General features: G+C 45.1%; 1 protein-coding gene across 2 annotated transcripts in view; it reads left to right on the top strand.

The window, feature by feature from the left end:
• The window catches only part of DOC2B (double C2 domain beta), a 168,970-nt gene that overhangs the window by 88,917 nt on the left and 61,673 nt on the right, over positions 1-18,380 (top strand). For both annotated transcript variants that reach the window (XM_056865137.1, XM_056865136.1), the window contains one exon: positions 10,962-11,071. In XM_056865137.1, coding sequence (XP_056721115.1) covers positions 10,962-11,071 — 110 coding nt within the window. The remainder of the gene's footprint in view (positions 1-10,961; positions 11,072-18,380) is intronic.

Below are 18,380 nucleotides of genomic sequence, written 5' to 3'. Positions count from 1 at the left end.
CCGTGGTGTTGGTATTTTCTTTCCTGACGTTTCGCCCGCAGCTGTGGCAGGCATCTTCAGAGGAGTAACACTGAAGGACAGTGTCTCAGTGTCAAGTGTGTAGGAAGAGTAATATATAGTCAGACGGGGGTTGGGTTTGAGCTGAGTCATTGTCCTGCAAAGTATTAAAGGTAATGTGCAAAGTATTAAAGGTAATGTGCAAATGATAAAGGACAATGATTTGCACATTACCTTTAATACTTTGCAGGACAATGACTCAGCTCAAACTCAACCCCCTTCTGACTATATATTACTCTTCCTACACACTTGACACTGAGAGACACTGTCCTTCAGTGTTACTCCTCTGAAGATGCCGGCCACAGCTGCGGGCGAAACGTCAGGAAAGAAAATACCAACACCACGGTTACACAGCCCGGACAACCTACAACAACCAAAACAGGGAATGTTTGCTCATCCATAGTTGCATGTCTGGGTGTAATGCTCAAGTGTAACAGAAGTTTGATTTTTTATATATATAAAGTGTTGCTTCAGGATCTTTGAGCCTTAGTTTTAAACTTTTTAAGTATTTTGGAAGGTCTTTGAATTAGAATTTTGATCCCTAGTGTCATCTTGATCTAAATTGTTTTAAGTTTTATTGTTTTGGTTTTGGTTGCATTTGTGTTTTGTTTAATGTGAGTGGCTTTGGGCATGACATCTATGAAAAGGCAGAATTGAAATGTTCCAAAATAAAGCAAGCCATTCAGAGCCCCTACCCCAGTTCTTCATTGACTGCAGGGGGCACAAACTGGTTTTAAAAACCTGTTATATTACTGCACAACAGTCTGTATGCAACTTTGCATTTCCTCCAATGGAATGGCATTTCTGTTTGCTGTTGGGGGGGGGGCAGCGATTCCTCCCTGGCAATTTATGCAGGGTCAGTTTTGAAGCTTGCTCAAAGCTCTTTTTTTAAATGCAACCTTTAAAATTACTATTCACGGTCCCGACGCAAAAGGAGAAATTCCACCCCCCCCACTTGCCTGCTTCTTTGTTCCTTCCATTAGCCAACCTCCATTTGCATAGCTAACGCGGAGCTGTCATTTTGCATGGTTCCTTCAGGGGATTCTTCGATGCGGGGGCGGAGCAAACACAAAAGATCGCATCGAAGGGGCTCTTAAGTAATGCAAAGTAGGTATGCGCCGGTTTCGCAGTCACTTCCTAAATAATGGTTCACTGTGAAAAACTCAAAAAAATATGCGGGGCAATTCAGCCTGGAACGCTCTGCTAATTACCAAGCATAAATGGCCCTCCTCATTGCAGACTCCCACCGTGACCCCTAGGCTGTTCTTGAGGGCCTACTGACCCCCAGAAACAACGTTTGGGGTGGGGCTCAATGAGCTGGAGGGGGGGACCTGAAAAAGTCCTGGTTTGCAAAGTTTGTGGATAGGTGGATATGCGTGTGTGTAAAGCGCAGTCAAGTGAGAGCCAACGGATGGCAACCCCACAGGGTTTTCAAGGCAAGAGACTTAGAGAGGTGGTTTGCCATTGCCTGCCTCTGTTTGAAAACCCTGGCAATACATGCTGAAATAATTGGTAAAGGGTGAGAGAGTCTCTGTTTTAAATGCACAAAAAGCCCCTTGTGTGAGTTTGTATGTTGGTGTTTATTCCTCACAACAACATGCACATTAAATCGATGCAATCAAACAATCCTGCAATCAGTAGAAAATCACCCACAGCCACAATTAAATAAACCTTTAAAATGAACCATTAAACCAGAAGCCAAAAATGGGTTTTAAAAAACAGTAAAATGTTATGTTAGATTTTTAAAATAATGTGTTAACCTACCCTCAGAAATAGAGGGGTGCAGAACCCCTCAGCTGTTTCCTTGCCCTGAGTATTACTATTTTTGGTTTCCCTCACCGTCTCCAAAGAGTGCCATGCAAAAAGTACTACTCAATGAAAAGATGTAGAAAAACTAGTCAAAATTTGATACATGCTTGAAATTTGACAGATGTCTTGCAGAAGCAGTCATTTTAAAAAAATCACCTGCAAATTTCACTGTAGACACAACTTGGTGTTAACGCAGGAGTGCAAGGAGCCCCCTCCCCAAGAACTCTGAGCATCTTATCAAGATGTTAATGGATTCTTCTTCTAACTGCTTAAACAGGAACCTCAGCAGTTACATATTTAGTGTGAAATTACTTAAAGTGGAAAGAATCCAAAGAGAAGCTGCTCCATGGTTGTGGTGCTACCACTATGAAGTCCCTGCTCTGGGCAATAGATGGCCACACATCCTGAATGGAAGGAACGTGGTGTGAGGCCTCATTTGTAGATCACAATGTTGGGGGTGAAAACACTACAATAAAATCATAACTGTGTGTGTGTGTGTGTGTATATACAAAACAAGCCATAAAACAAGCTAGGGACGTAAAAACAGTGTAATAATTCTGAAACCTGAAATGATATTCATAAAACAATCATCAGGTTATTCATCGTATTCCTTTGTATGGGGTGTGCACATTGTATGGTTTGAATGCATCAGTTGTATGGCATTTCAACATACAATGCTCATTTATATGTATAATGCACGCCAGCATGGTGTAGTGGTTAAGAGCAGTGGTTTGGAGTGGTGGCTCTGATCTGGAGAACCGGGTTTGATTCCCCACTTCTCCACGTGAGCGGCGGAGGCTAATCTGGTGAACTGGATTTGTTTCCCCACTCCTCCACATGAAGCCAGCTGGGTGACCTTAGGCTAGTCACAGCCCTCTTAGAGCTCTCTCAGCCCCACCTACCTCACAAGGTGTCTGTTGTGGGGAGGGGAAGGGAAGGTGATTTTAAGCTGGTTTTTCTTCCTTTAGTGTTAGAGAAAGTCTGCATATAAAAAACCAACTCTTTTCTCTTCTTAATGTATAATGGTGATTTATTAATTCACAAATAATGTTGCAAAAGGAGTGAATTGGATGGAGAAAGCTCAGGATGAGGAATCAGATAATGTGGTGAAAAAGAAAAGAAAGACTCCTGAGGCTGGATCCCACACACATCTTGCATCGGAGAAGGTTCTTCTCCCAGAGGAAAGCATATCAGATAGCAAAATGGGTCCGGAAGATGCAACCCAAGGGTTTGATTTGCGCAAGGAGAAGGCAATATTGAGAAAAGGGTTTGGAAGTTACGATGGCAGGGAGGAAAAAGGAGAAGGAGAAGGAGGAGAAGAAGAAAAAGAATTGGTTTTTATATGCCGACTTTCTCTACCACTTAAGGGAGACTCAAGCCGGCTTACAATCACCTTCCCTTCCCCTCCCCACAACAGACATCCTGTGAGGTAGGTGGGGCTGAGAGAGTTCAGAGAGAGCTGTGACTTGCCCAAGGTCATCCAGCTGGCTTCATGTGTAGGAGGGGGGAAACAAATCCAGTTCACCAGATTAGCCTCCCCCGCTCATGTGGAGGAGTGGGGAATCAAACCCGGTACTCCAGATCAGAGTCCACCGCTCCAAACCACTACACCACAGGAATGCATTCCTAGATGGATGGTGGATTGGGGGCAAATGAAATCTGCCCCAAGGGCAAGAGATGGGTTCCTACATAGCCTTAAAGAAGCCGTGGCCGGTGACTTTGGGATGAAAAAAGAGCCAGACAATCTGCCTGTCAGGAGTGGCAGCTTCCTTTGTTCCTTTCATTAGCCTGGCATGCTAAAGGCCTGTTTCACCACTAATGTGGTCTTTGCCCCGTAAAGATGATAAATGCAGCCGCCCACCCGAAACGTTTGGCGAACAAGTTTTTATATATCGATTTCATCAGAGCTTGTTACCTGGAGAAGTGGCCGGGAAGGAGAGAATGAACCTTCTCGCTTGATATCCAATTAGAGCAGAAATTGGAACTCCGTCAGGCCGTCCGAGCAATCTGGTAAATTAATGGAAAAGCCCTACCTGGAATCAGCCGGTCTTTTCTCTTGCCAAACGATGTGTCTGTTGTCTTCCGTGATGGAAGCCGGTATGACTTGTAGAGGGGGGATCAACATTAAATAAATTCTGCTGAGATCGATCTGTCAGGATTCACGGCCTGAGGAGAGGAGGAGACAGATGAGGCGAGAGAGAAAACGCAACCTCTCTCTCGAAACAATGACCTTTCCCACCCTTGGGTCTTGCTTGGATGCAAGAGAAGAGATAAACCCTCCTTCCTTCCAAGAAGTTATCAACTCTAGTTACTTGAGAACTACTCCCTTGGGTCAAGGAACTGAACTGTTGGTAGCGTTGGGTGTGTGGATACTGAGAAGATGAAAGCCTGGGTCTCCTGAATCTACAATAATACCGGTATGTCTGCATGTTAAAGAAATAGTTGATTCTTGTTGCGGCTTGGCTGTGTGCTAAGAAGAATAAGAAAAAGAAGAAGAGTTACTTTTTATATGCCGACTTTCTCTACCACTTAAGGAAGAATCAAACTAGTTTACAATCACTTTGTCTACATCCTTCTTAAATTGCAGCGCTGACACTGTTTGCGTCCTGGCCTCAGCCGGTGGACACCGTGGAGGGTTTTGGCCTTGTAGAGTTCCATCTGTGCCAACCTCCTTGGTGTATATTTCTTTACCTAGATTTTACAGCCATTGGCTATTCATCTGCCAATTCACACTTTTAAAAAAATGGAGCAGAATGAAGATTAATTTTTTCTTGACACTATAAAGCGAAAAGTTGCCACATCCCTCACGCAATTCACCGATCTACTTGATAACACAGTATCCACTTCTCAGAAAGCCTTGGTGTATATTTTATAGGGGTTATTGAATTAGGGTGCCTTCTGTATTTCAAATTGAGTCTCGATTTGTAATTTTAATATGGTATGTTTTAATCGATGTATTTATAGTTGTATATTTTTGCTGGAAGCCACCCTGAGCCCGGCATTGGTTGGGGTGGGCAAGGTATAAATCCATTAAATAAATAAATAAATAAATAACCATATTTATAACTTTATTTATTTATTTACATTATTTATAGTCCCCCTCATAGCTTGGGAAAGGGAGACTTTTCCTGGCTTAATCCCTGCACACCCGTACAGGTACATGGGCAGAAGCACCAGTTTTAGCTCAGGAAGAGGCAGATGCAACCTCTCCACACATAGACCAAACAGGGAGTGAGAGGGTGTGTGCCTCTGCATGATTGTGTGTGTGGAAAGTGCCGTCAAGTCGCAGCCAACTTATGGCGACTCCATAGAGTTTTCAAGGCAAGAGACAAACAGAGGTGGTTTTGTAACGGCCAATTTTTCCCACTCGTAACATTTTGAGAGATATGAACTGAAAATTTTCCAAAGCTTTGCTTTTGGCTGTGATTCACAGCATCATAACTCCCTGCTTTATCATGTTATAGAAGGCATTCGCCTCTTCCAACTTTTGATAATACAATGTTATTTCGAGGACCGCAGGTCCTCTGTTTCTCTAATCAGGTAACTAGCAAATGAATTGACACCTATATGAATCTGTCTATCATTTACTGGAAAAGCAAAAGGTTCATTTTATTAAACAAGACAGTATACAATAGAGAACTAAAGTTACTGAGCCTGCACAGAGTGCAGATAAACAAGCAAGTACAATAAATATCCTAACATTATTTTAATGCATATCAAAACTAGTTGTCTGTTGGAACAAATCAGAATTCAGCCTCTTGTTCATTGCTCTTAAGCCTTAAGGAATATCAAATAAGCCAAAAGGGTCCCTATATCTTACCAAGCAGGGGTCCTTCAGTCTCTGACTGCTGAGCTTCAGTCCAAGGAAATCTGAATTGGTTTTCACAAGCATGCATAGTTATAGAGAAAACCTATCTATCTGATGAATCTCTGAAGTCACTTATCACAATCATGTAACTATTTCTAAGTACCTGGTTGGCTATTGTAATAAGCAAACTCAGCACAAACACATCTGTTCACTTCAACACATGATGAGCACATTTCTGAAATAGCTAGGTAGAAGGCCATAAGCTGTCTCATCAAAATAACTTTCCCAGCTAAAATACTTTATCGGCTGAAATATTTTCTCAGGCCTAAAAACTGCAAGCAAAGGATGACAGAGCTAACAGGTGTCTTCTTGTACTGGGGATGAGACCATTGCTGCTGCGACAGTTAGCCACATTGCCTTCCTCTGCCTAGTGACCCTGGTGTAGTGGAGCCAGCATCTTGTAGTTCTTAAGAGCGGTAGACTCTAATCTGGTGAACCAGGCTGGTTTCCCCACTCCTACACACAAAGCCAGCTGTGTGACCTTGGGCTAGTCACAGCTCGCTCTAACAGCCCCACCTACCTTACAGGGTGTCTGTTGTGGGGAGGGGAAGGGGAGGTGATAGTAAGCCGGTTTGATTCTTCCTTAAGTGGTAGAGAAAGTCGGCATATAAAAACCAACTCTTCTTCTTCTATTCCTTGGTGGTCTCCCATCCATGTACCAACCAGGACCAACCCTGCTTAGCTTCTGAGATCTGATGAGATCACGCTAGCCTGGGCCATCCAGGTCACATGACTACCAGCTTGAAAACATGGCACCAACATGTGGAGGAAGGGTTTGCATGTACGCTGCCTCCTGGTGATTAGCAATATTAAGAAAGCAGCATCTCTTATCATGGGGAGGGAGTGTATGCACGGACTCTGTGCCATGTGCATAAGCCAGTGATCACATGGAGGTGTGAGCGGGGCTAGCACATGCTTGCTCTCCCTCCCTCCCTCCTTCCCTGTGTGTTCAATCTGCTTACAGAGTTGTTTCTGTGTGTGTGTGTATATAGGGTGAGAGAGAAACTGATGAGTGCTGGGAGATGGCTGAAGCACCAGATCTCTTGCCGGGGATCTGATGTGGGATAGCAGATCTGGTGCCCTGCGCCTCTTTGCTTCCACATGTGCTCTGAAGGGTTTGTTTTTTGCCATCAAGTCACAGCTGACTTATGGTGATCCCGTAGGGTTTTCAAGGCAACAGATGTTGGGAAGTGGTTTGCCATTGCCTGCCTCTGTGTCATGACCCTGGTATTCGTTGGAGGTCTCTCATCCAAATGCCAGCCAGGGTTGGGGCTGAGAGTGTGTGACTTGCCCAAGGTCACACAGCTAGCTTCCATGGCATGTATGGGGATTCGAACCTGGGTTACCCATATCCTAGTCCGACACCTTAACCGCTACACCACATTGACTCTCACTCTGTAGGTACATTTGTAAATAAAGCAAATACTACAAAAAGCTCAAAGCCTCCAGAGCTCTCTCCTCCAGGGGACCCAAACCAGATATATGCTGCCCCTGGGATGTCTTCTTGCTCTGCTCAGAGACGTGGATATTTATTAAATATAACCTGTTAATAATACCTTCTTTCATGTAACTCAGGGGGTGGGGGATGACTAATGTGGGCATTCCCAGGCAATGTGCCATCCAAGCACTGATCAGATAAAGACCTGCCTTGGTCTTTTATGCATGGCTCTTTCCCTTGCCGTCACCTCTCTGACGACTTTGGGTCTTCGTGTTGATTATGCATGCTGTTTCCGACCTTCAGAGGTTGCCTCGCTCTCCCCCTGCCTTTCCCCTGCATTTTGCCCACGTTTTCAGAGACCTGTTTTATCTCGAATTTGAAAACGCGGGCAAAACACGGGGAAAGGCAGGGGGAGAGCGAGGCGACCTCTGACGGTTGGAAACGGCATGCATAATCAACACAAAGCCCCGAAGCCGTCGGAGGGGTAATGGCAAATGAAACAACCATGTATAAAAGACCCTTGTTGCAGCAATGGGGCAGCGTCCTGCACCCTCCAACTATTCTCCAACTATCCTTTAATAGAGGAGCTATTGGCAAAGTCAGATTTTTTCTACCAGCTTGCATCTGTTTTACAGGCAGCATGCTGCCTCTGCCCTGGGATGTGGCCAGCATATGTAATGAAGCCACGTACGATGGGGGGGGGGGGCTTGGGGAAAACCTTGCTGCATAAGAGCCATGGCTTAACAATGGATACCGAGAGAAAGATTACGCAAACGACAAACAGGCACACGCAAAAACATGAGCTGCCTCCACGCCATCCTTCGTAGCTTCTCTGTCATGCATCAATTGCGCTAGGCAGTTATGTATTTGTAGGGTGGGGGAATGGGGCCTGTATAGTCAGAGCAGCAATTTTGCTTTCCAAGAGCAATACATTATTCTGCTGATATCTATGGATCTTTCGGAGGCTTGAGAATCATGGCCTTCTCCCCCAGCCCCTTCTTAGTGGATCATTGTTGTCTCAGCCACTTAGCTTGCTGGACAATTTGTGGATGCAAAAAACCCACACAGTTTTGATTTTTTTTAAAAAAACCTAATCTTATTCCATTCCTGGCTTGCTGGAGGGAGGGAGGGAAGGAAGGAAGGAAGGAAGGAAGGAAGGAAGGAAGGAAGGAAGGAAGGAAGGAAGGAAGGAAGAAAGGAAGGAAGGAAGGAAGGAAGGAAGGAAGGGGAAGAAGAAGAAGAAGAAGAAGAAGAAGAGTTGGTTTTTATATGCAAACTTTCTCTACCACTTAAGGGAGACTCAGACCGGCTTACAATCACCTTCCCTTCCCCTCCCCACAACAGACACCTTGTGATGTAGGTGGGGCTGAGAGAGTTCAGAGAGAACTGTGACTAGCCCAAGGGTCACCCAGCCGGCTTTGTGTGTAGGAGTGGGGTATCAAACCCGGTTCTCCAGACAGACAGACAGATAGCATGCCACTTCTTTGCCCTACTTCCTAACCATTCTCTGCTTGCATGGGTTCAGGCCACCTCAAAAACTGACTTTATATTCTAACCTCGTTTTATATTATGCACCATTGACATCTGGGGTTTGTGTGCTGTGCTTTTGAGTATAGCTCCTTGAAGCAATGGCCACTGGGAGATTCCTGAATGCCTTGTGGTTGCCAAGAAACACCACCCAAGGGGCCAGAACGTGCATCCTTTGGCATCTTGGAACACCTGGGAAGGAAGAAGGCTCTCTCTCCATCTGTCATTCCCTGTGTTCTTGGCCCTGGGTGGTCAGCAACCTATTCTTAACTGCTTAGAACTGAGCAGCTACTGGCTCTGCCCGCTAATTCACTTCCACCCAAATTGATGGTCGGGACAATTACAGGACCATGCTACATGCCATGCTTGTGTGTCTCTTAAAGCCCCCACATGCTGACGTGTTGAATCCAACCATTTAACCCCGTTATTCTAGAAATAGTAAGTTGCAATTAGGATATGGAAATTCCTTAATAATAGTAATAGTAACAGTAATACCATGGGTGTTGCTAATCTATACTGTTGTGTCAAGAGCAAAGAGGTTATAGATTGCATTGCTGATGCAGTAGGTTGCCATAACGTCTACTGATGTTCACCTAATGGTAGCCCCGGCCCTGGTTGCCAGGATGGGTAAATCATTCTTAGCAAAGCCTGGACCTAGTTCTTCTCTGTGGAAGCCTACACACTGTCCAGCAACTCCCTTCTATTTGGACTGGCTCTCTAAGAACCTGGAAGACTTGATTTTATCTCCAGATGTGTAAGACTTCCCCATGAGAGAATCTTTGCTAGACCTGTTGGTTTTTGTTTGGTTATACTCCAAATTCCTCCTGTATTCTTCCTGAGGAAGAACTCAGATGCCCTATGAGGAGAGACATAAGGAGCTGTGTTTGTTTAGTCTGGAGAAGATAAGGTTAAGGGGTGACATGATGGCCATGTTTAAATATTTGAAGGGATGTCATGTTGATGAGCTTGTTCTCTGTTGCTCCAGAGTCTAGGACACGGAGTAATGGATGTAAACTAAGAGAAAAGCGATTCCACCTAAACATTAGGAAGAACTTTCTGACGGTGAGGGCTGTTCAACGGTGAAATGCGCTGCCTCGGAGGGTGGTGGAGTCCCCATCTTTGGAGGTCTTTAAGCAGAAACTGGATGGCCATCTGTTGGGAGTGCTTTGATTGTGGGATCCTGCATGGCAGGGGTTTGGACTGGATGGCCCTTGTGATCTCTTCCAACCTTGTGAACTTGTGAACTGCATTTACAGATGAACCAATAGCCACATTAATGGTATGGTTGTATATATTCTTGTGGACATCATTTTCTGTTTCCTTCATTTTCATTGCGACCGTTGATAATTCTTTTAGTTTTGGTGCAAGGAAAGAAAAATCCAGCTCAAGAAAAGAGAAATGGGTGTAAAAAGTATGACTGTCAAGTTCACCTCTCCCTTTTCTTTTTGCGGCCAAGTCACAGCTGACTCATAGTGACCCCTTCTGGGGTTTTCAAGGCAAGAGACCTTCAGAGGTGGTTTGCCATTGCCTGCCTCCATGCCACGACCCTGGTATTCCTCAGAGGTCTCCCATCCAAATACTTACCAGGGCTGAACCTACTTAGCTTCTGAGATCTGATGAGATCAGATTAGCCTGGGCTATCCAGGTCAGGTCACTTCTCACTGCAAGAAACAAAATTGAAATACAGATATTGAAAATGAATTGGATGGCTTTTGTAATTCATTCTAATGCCTCCAGTAGATCCACTTCGGATGACATTTCAGGTGAAACTGCATGGTTAGTCCTCAATTGAACAAAGTTGGCTCAAAACCCTGATCCTGAGTCTACCACTTCCTGGGTCGAAACTACAACTAGTCAGGAAAGGAAGTGCCTTGGCAAAACTCTCCTCCAAACCCCTGGTCCTTTATCCTTTCCCACCTCCTTAGCACATATGAAATGGCTGCCCTTTTGCTGGCCTTGGTGTGCTGCTGTTTATTTACAGTGCTTCAGTGGGATAATTGGATTATTCTACAAGCAACCTGTGTGGTATCTCTCCGTGTCTCTGAAGTCCTCCGAGTCCTAATAGAACCAGCCTGGTTGCAGCAGACTTCCTCTGTTCAGGCAGGGGCAGGTCAATGGGATGGCAGGAAGTGGAGGCAGCTGATGAAGATGGGGTGGATGCTGGAGTGGGGGTGCAGGAGAGCAGATTTCTCTCCTTGCCAAACCAGTTACCCGCCACACTCACCTCCTGCCTTCTCTGCATTTCCCCCCTTCTTCTTCTAGGCAAATAAACTGAGGACCAAAACCTTGCGGAATACCTTGAACCCTACCTGGAATGAAACTCTTACGTATTACGGGATCACCGACGAGGACATGATCCGCAAAACACTCAGGTGAGGAAGAGCTGCTCATTTACAGCATCCTTTATAAAAGGGGGTGTACGAATCTGCCCCTCCTTTCCCTCCTGCTAGCTGAGAGCCCTGGTTTCCTTAATGCCTTTTAAATGTCTTTTTATATTTTTGTGCAGTTGGCACAAAAATACTATAAAAGGGGTATAAAAGGGGTATATTTAATGGGGGGAATTCAGTGCAAGGAAGCAGAGAAAGATGTGAAAAGCGTTCCATTCTAAGGGGGGAGGGAGAAGTGAGATCAAAATGTGGATTTTCACGTTGATACATCGGAGGTGAGAAACTCAGTGTTGCTTCCCCCTTTGCAAGGTGCTTGAATCTTTCTGTGGACTGAACCTACATGGCCTCCCTCATGACCATTGAGCACAGGAGGGACCGCAGTAGAGGTAACTTGCTGCCATTTTTGAAACCGCAGCCTTTCATTCATTTGTGTAGTCAATTTGTGATAGGGGCCTACCACCTCACCTCTGTTATGACTGTAGGGGTGGGGTTCCTAACCCCTTGGCAAAACTGTTTATTTTCCCAAGTGGAAGAAGTCATGAGATACAGGAACTTGGTTCAGCCTGAAACCTACCATTTTGGCATACCTGCCAAAGAGAGGTTGATGGATAAGCATCATAATGGTCATTCAGAAACATTGATTATTAGCCTTACCTAGGGGTATTTAAGCTAACATAATGACAAATAAAGTAAATAATCTAGATTAAATGTAAGCTAGAAAATAAATGTTTACATACCGGTATTTGCTTTAGTAAAGAACATAGTTTGTGTCCAGATTAAGAAGAATAGAACTAACTGTTATAGAATGTATTAGGTCCTCTCTGTTTGTTATTTGAAGAGGAGCTTGTGGTGGATAAGGAATTTAAGGAGTGAGTGATGTGTATGAATTGTATGTTTTATTTAAAAAAAATTTTTTTATAAATATTAAATACAATACATTGCACACACCTCTCAAGGTGCAATGGAAGCCTATAGTTTAGATGAGCTGTTTAAAAGAATTGACAAATTCATGGGGTGGGGGTTAAATCTGTCGATGACTGTTGGCCATGACAGCTAATATGGAACGTCCATATTCAATGACAGACTACCTCTGAATTCCAGGTACAAGAATGAAGTAGGGCTTTCTCTTCAAAACAGGGATGAATTAATGTTCCTGTTTCATGTCTCTTTGCCACCGTTTCACTTCTCTGCTGGTTTTGTAGATTCATGTTGTGTACACAAGTTGTATAGATTTTGTTTCCGCAATTTATGCAGCGCATATAATTTCAGTGCATGCCATTCATACATAAAGTATCTACAGATAGCCATGTGTGGGCTTATTGTACAAATCACAAAATCTGCACAGTAGGACCACCGCAGAGTTAGGGTACAAACCTAAAGTTTGCAGTAGTTTTTTTTTTAATAGGGTAGCCCCCAAAGTGGTACCAGCAACATCTGTGTATGCACAGACATTGTAACAACCACCACCACCTTTGGACAACATGTAAGGTTGCTATTAGTAGTCCAAGATGCCTTGTGGAACCAGAAGCAGATGCAATGGGGAAGCTGGAGTTAGCTCTGGCTGTATCCCACCCCACACACACACTTTACCCCACTAGCAAGTAGGAGGGAGAAGGGAAGGCCACGTAGTCACTGAGAGTCTTGGCAACTGTCAGCCAACGCCAGCAAGCAGTGTGCGGAGTCTGGAAAGCTGACAGGCTTCTCTTTGGAGGGAGAGAAGAGATCTTGGGGTCTTTAGCTCTGCGCTCCTGAACTGTGTGGTGGTGTGGAGAGACTCTGAGAACACTTGTTCAAATACTACCTAGCTTGTTTAAAACCAAACCTGAGAAGTGACAAGGGGACGATTGTGGCAGTGTGTGACAGCCCTTTCTTCGGTCACTTGGTGGGAGGTGGATTCTGAAACAGGGAGATTCCTGACTCGGTGTTTTGGGGAAGAGAGATTAGTTGCCACAGGAGGTGGGCAAATCTAAGGAGTGGGAAAAGTTGTGGATGAACCTCCGCTCACTGGTATTTTGGTGTGCTAGGTGAGTCTACACCAAGAATTTGGAGTCTAAGAATATTTATGAATAACATCTAAGTATGTTACAGTGCATTCCTGAGTCGAATGCCTGCGCTGCTGTTTGGAGGCAACGCAGCGGCGCTGCCTCCAAAGGAGGTTTCGGCCCGGCGTTCCCAAGCCGTAACGGCTTAGGAGGCTGCCCCCAGGCCAGCACCATGATGCCCCGGGAATGCCTCCAAACGCCGGCAGAAAGCTCCGCCAACCGGTGTCCAGGCCTGCATGCCTGCGCTGGGGCCACAAACGCCACCGGATGCCGCCTGGTTGCCGGTGCTGTGGGCCCTTGCGCCAGCGCAGGCCTTCGCCGGCCTCCAAAGATCTTTCGTCCTGGCCACCAGCACGGCTCAGGAATGCGCTGTTACTGAGTATCCTGAAGATAATTCACAGTGGGTAGCCGTGTTAGTCTGTCTGCAGTAGTAGAAAAGGGCAAGAGTCCAGTAGCACCTTCAAGACGAACAACAATATTTTCTGGCAGGGTGTGAGCTTTCGTGAGCCACAGCTCACTTCTTCAGATACAGCTGGAATGTGAATCCATCTGTCTTTAATTCACAGTGGGTAGCTGTGTTAGTCTGTCTGCAGCAGTAGAAAAGGGCAAGAGTCCAGTAGCCCCTTAAAGACTAACAAAAATATTTTCTGGTAGGGTATGAGCTTTCGTGAGCCACAGCTCACTTCTTAAAGCTCCTACCCTACCAGAAAATATTTTTGTTAGTCTTTAAGGTGCTACTGGATTCTTGCCCTTTTCTACTACTTGAGTATCCTGAAGAAACTGAACTGAGAACTAAGAACTGTGCCTGAAACCATCCAAGATTTTGAACTGCCTGTAACCATTTAAGCTTTGTGCCTCTCTTGAAGAATAACCAACAATCTAAAAACCTTTCTGTAAATAACAAAACATCTTTTTATTCATGCTTTTAAATTCAGCTTCAGCCTCTAAGCCTTTCTATTTCTACTGGGGGGGAGGAAAGGGAAACTCTCCTCACAGAAGCAAGGGTGACTGTCTGTGGGGTAGAAAGAGTATTAAATCCTCCTCTCAGCTACTGGTAACAGGGAGAAATTGGTGAGGGTACATAAAGGTGGGAAAGTAGAACAGGAACTCCTTCCCCGCTCCCTCACAGGCACCATGGTTGGCGGGCAGGAAAACCTGGCAGGTGGGTACAAGAGGAAAAGAATCTGCTGAAGCCGGAGGGGGAAAGATTCAGAACAGATAAAAGGAAGTATTTCTTCACACAACACGTAGTTACATTGTGGAACTCCCTGCCCCTGGATGTGATGACGGCTGCCAACTTGGAAGGCTTTAAGAGGGGAGTGGACATGTTCATGGAGGAGATGGCTATCTGTGGCTATGAGTCAAAAAGGATACTAGTCATGATGCATACTTATTCTCTCTAGTATCAGAGGAGCATACCCATTATCTTAGTTGCTGTGGAACACAGGCAGGACAATGCTGCTGCGGTCATCTTGCCTGTGGGCTTCCTAGAGGCACCTGGTTGGCCACTGGGTGAACAGACTGCTGGACTTGATGGACCTTGGTCTGATCCAGCAGGGCTTTTCTTACATTCTTATGTTCTAAGCCAAAGTTGGAAATGGTCTATTGGGCTAGATGGGCTAGATGTACCTTTGGTCTGAGGCAGAGGGGCCCCTCTTTTGGCATTTTCTTAATTCAAATCTGTGTCTCAGAGATTGTGACACACTCTTTTTTTGGATGAGGAATCCTGAGTCATGGGCTGGTGGAAGGCACACAGCCTTTCCTGTCCCTCTTTTTCTGCTTGGCTTCTTCTCTGTTCTGAACTGCTGATGCCTCCACTTGTATCTCATCCCCTTCCTGGCATGTCTCTGCATACTTGCAATTCCATCCTGATTCTTGATAGAGCCATTAAAATCCTCTTTCTCTCCCCGGCAGATCAGGGAGGCATTATTATTTATCAAGGGCCATGATTTGCACATGCTTACCATTCCTGCATCCATCACCGTTCTTTCTGCGACAGGCGGCTTGATTTATAAGCCACCTGGACTAGGGATAGCTTGTGAGGATATCTCCTATAAGCACTTCATCACCTTTAGTTTTCACCATTCATGAGCTGTCCGGGAACCAGCTGGCTGCAGTGAAGCCGGGGTTTACCCTCCATTTCCTTCCCAAATCTGCCAAGTTTTTATTTTTGTAAGTTTCGCTTCTAGCTGAGGAAATGGTCAATAGATTACTGATCCCTAGGATTAGAAGTCTATTAGATTTTGAGGAAGGCTAAGCCGATGGAGCAGATACAGGGGCCAGAAGATGCCTAAAATTCAGATATACTAGGGCTGGTTTTTGCAGACTGTTCAAATGTATGAAAGTAGAAAATCTTCAGTTTCTCCCATTCTGCATAAATTCTTCTGCAGTTTTCTTTTACAAAACTTGCAAACTATATTTGACAATTTCAGAACCTTTTGATTGACTCGAAAGTTGCTCCAATTGACGAACCAGAAGTGTTTTTTTAAACTGAGAATTATTTTAATGTAATAACTTATATAACCTGCTTGATTACATTCCATCCTTTCCTTCAGGACAGAATATGAGGTTTTCTCCTTTCCCTAATGTTCTTCCTTAAGCTATGCTGCTTGGAGGAAAATTCATTATTTATTTATTTATTTCCCAATTTCTAGCCCACCTGCCCACCCTGGCCAAGACCAGGCTCAGGGCGGGTAACAACATTAAGACCATACATCAACAATATAAATATCAATAAAACATTTAAACAATAAAACACTATACCACAAGCAATTAAGTCATTATACCCCAGAAATGGTGCACAATTTCTGTTGTACCTACTGAAGCAAACAATTTATCAACTGGTACCCAACTTATGGCAAGCAATTATATTCAAGACTCACAATGTGTTCATGTGTTTGTATATATAAAAATCAATTCAATAGTAAAAAAGGTACACATTACATGTGTAATACGGTCTTACAAATTAACACCTTTTAATCCAGACTAAATACAAAACACAAAATAAATGAAGGCTATATTGCTTTGTATAAAAGAAAGTTGTATAAAAGAAAGAAAAAGCAATATAGCCTCTATTTATTTTGTATTTTGTAGCTCATAAGGGAACGTGGAGAGGTGGCAAATGTACAGACAGGATCCAGGGACCACAGCATTTTCCCTAAGAGGAAATGCTTAAAGTGTTTGAGGCTTTCTCATTTAAAAAAAAAAGTAGACTATAAAATAAAATGATGCATGAGGTTTAAAAAAGGATACTTCCTCACTCTTCCAAAATACTAGAACTTAAAGTTCATGGGCAGCAAAATCAGGAAAGGGGAGGGGGAAGGTAGTTATTTACACAATGCATAATTCCCCAGTGGAACTCACTGCCATGGGATTTAGTGATGACCACTGGGTTAGATGGCTTTCAAAGGGGGTTAGACAAATGCATTAAGGAAGAGGTCCATCAAGGGGTATGATAGCTAAATGGAGCCTTCATGTTCAGAGACAGTGTACCTCGACAAGTGCTCAGGGGGGGAGGGTGCCAGTTTCTGGCTTTGGCCTCTGTGCCTCAGTAAATGGGCCTCCCAGGGCATCTGGATGGCTACAGGATGCCAGATGAGATGGGACCACGATCTAATCAAGCAAAACTCTTCCTAAGAGTCTGGTCTGGCACAAGCCAACAAACTAGGAAAGGGCCCTAAATTTGAATGCTGCACAGTGAGGACAAACCAGGATTGGTTCATAGAACCATAGAATCATAGAGTTGGAAGGGACCTCCAGGGTCATCGAGTCCAACCCCCTGCACAATGCAGGAAATTCACAACTACCTCCCCCCCACACCCCCAGAGACCCCTACTCCATGCCCAGAAGATGGCCAAGATGCCCTCTCTCTCACGATCTGCCTAAGGTCATAGAATCAGCATTGCTGGCAGATGGCCATCTAGCCCCTGCTTTAAAACCTCCAGGGAAGGAGAGCTTACCACCTCCTGAGGAAGCCTGTTCCACTGAGGAACCGCTCTAACTGTTAGAAAGGTTATGTCCTGAGAGCACCCAGTGTGCATCTAGGTCTGAGAAGCCCCAGTCTCGTGTATAGGGTAGTGCTGGAAAAGTACTTCCAGCCTAGATATCGGGACAGGAGGCTAAAGAGAGAATAGAAGAATATTTCTGTCTCAGGCATCAGGACCATGGAGAGAGCACTTGGGGGTGCTTGGGTGCAGTATTAAGGTCTGCAAATAGGTAACCGAGGAGCAAAAAAATCAAGGGCCTTTTATGCAGGGGACGTTTCTCCACGGCAATCCCCACCGACTGCTTCAGGGCTTCCTTTTGATTACGCATGCCTTTCCCGACTGTCAGAGGTCGCCTTGCTCTTCCTCCACGTTTTGCCCGCATTTTCCAGATTCTGGCTAAAACAGCATCCGGAAAACACGAGCAAAACACGCAGCAAGAGTGAGGAGACTTCTGACAGTTGGGAAAGGCATGCACAATCAAAAGGGAGCCTTGAAGCAGTTAGCAGGGGTGACCTCGGGGAAATATCCCTGGATAAAGACGAGACGAAGAAGAAGAGTTGGTTTTTATGTGCCGACTTTCTCTGCCACTTAAGGAAGAATCGACCTGGCTTACAGTCACTTTCCCTTCCCCTCCCCACAACAGGCACCCTGTGAGGTAGGTGGGGTGGAGAGAGCTCTAAGAGAACTGTGACTAGCCCAAGGTCACCCAACAGGCTTCATGTGTAGGAGTGGGGAAAACAAATCTAGTTAACCAGATTAGCCTCTGCCACTGATGTGGAGGAGTGGGGAATCAAACCCGGTTCTCCAGATCAGAGCCACCGCTCCAAACCACCTCTCTTAACCGCTACATCATGTGGCCAAGATGTTGCTGGGAACTCCACAATCAGGTCTTGCCAGCATTTTTAAACTGGAAATGGCAGCCATGCAGGGCCCTGATTCAGACTGGGGCTTAGGGGATAGGGGTTTCATTCATTTGACCCTGCTTTTGGTTTTGACTAGAGAGCCGGCATGGTGTAGCTGTTAAGGTGTTGGACTAGGACCTGGGAAACCCAGGTTCAAATCTCCATGCATGCCATGGAAGCAGGCTGGGTGACCTTGGGCCAGTCACACACTCTCAGCTTCGATCCTGGCTAATATTTGCATGGGAGGCCTCCAAGGAGTACCAGGGGCATGACGTGGAAGCAGGCGGTGGCAAACCACCTCTGAAGATCTCTTGCCTTGAAAACCCAATTTGGTTGCCATAAGTCAGCTGTGACTTGACAGCAA

The sequence above is a fragment of the Euleptes europaea genome, chromosome 19, assembly GCF_029931775.1.
Source record: "Euleptes europaea isolate rEulEur1 chromosome 19, rEulEur1.hap1, whole genome shotgun sequence".
NCBI classification, from domain to species: Eukaryota; Metazoa; Chordata; class Lepidosauria; order Squamata; family Sphaerodactylidae; genus Euleptes; species Euleptes europaea.
Note: the sequence above shows the minus strand (reverse complement) of the source record. Positions and strands in the feature narration are given on the sequence as shown.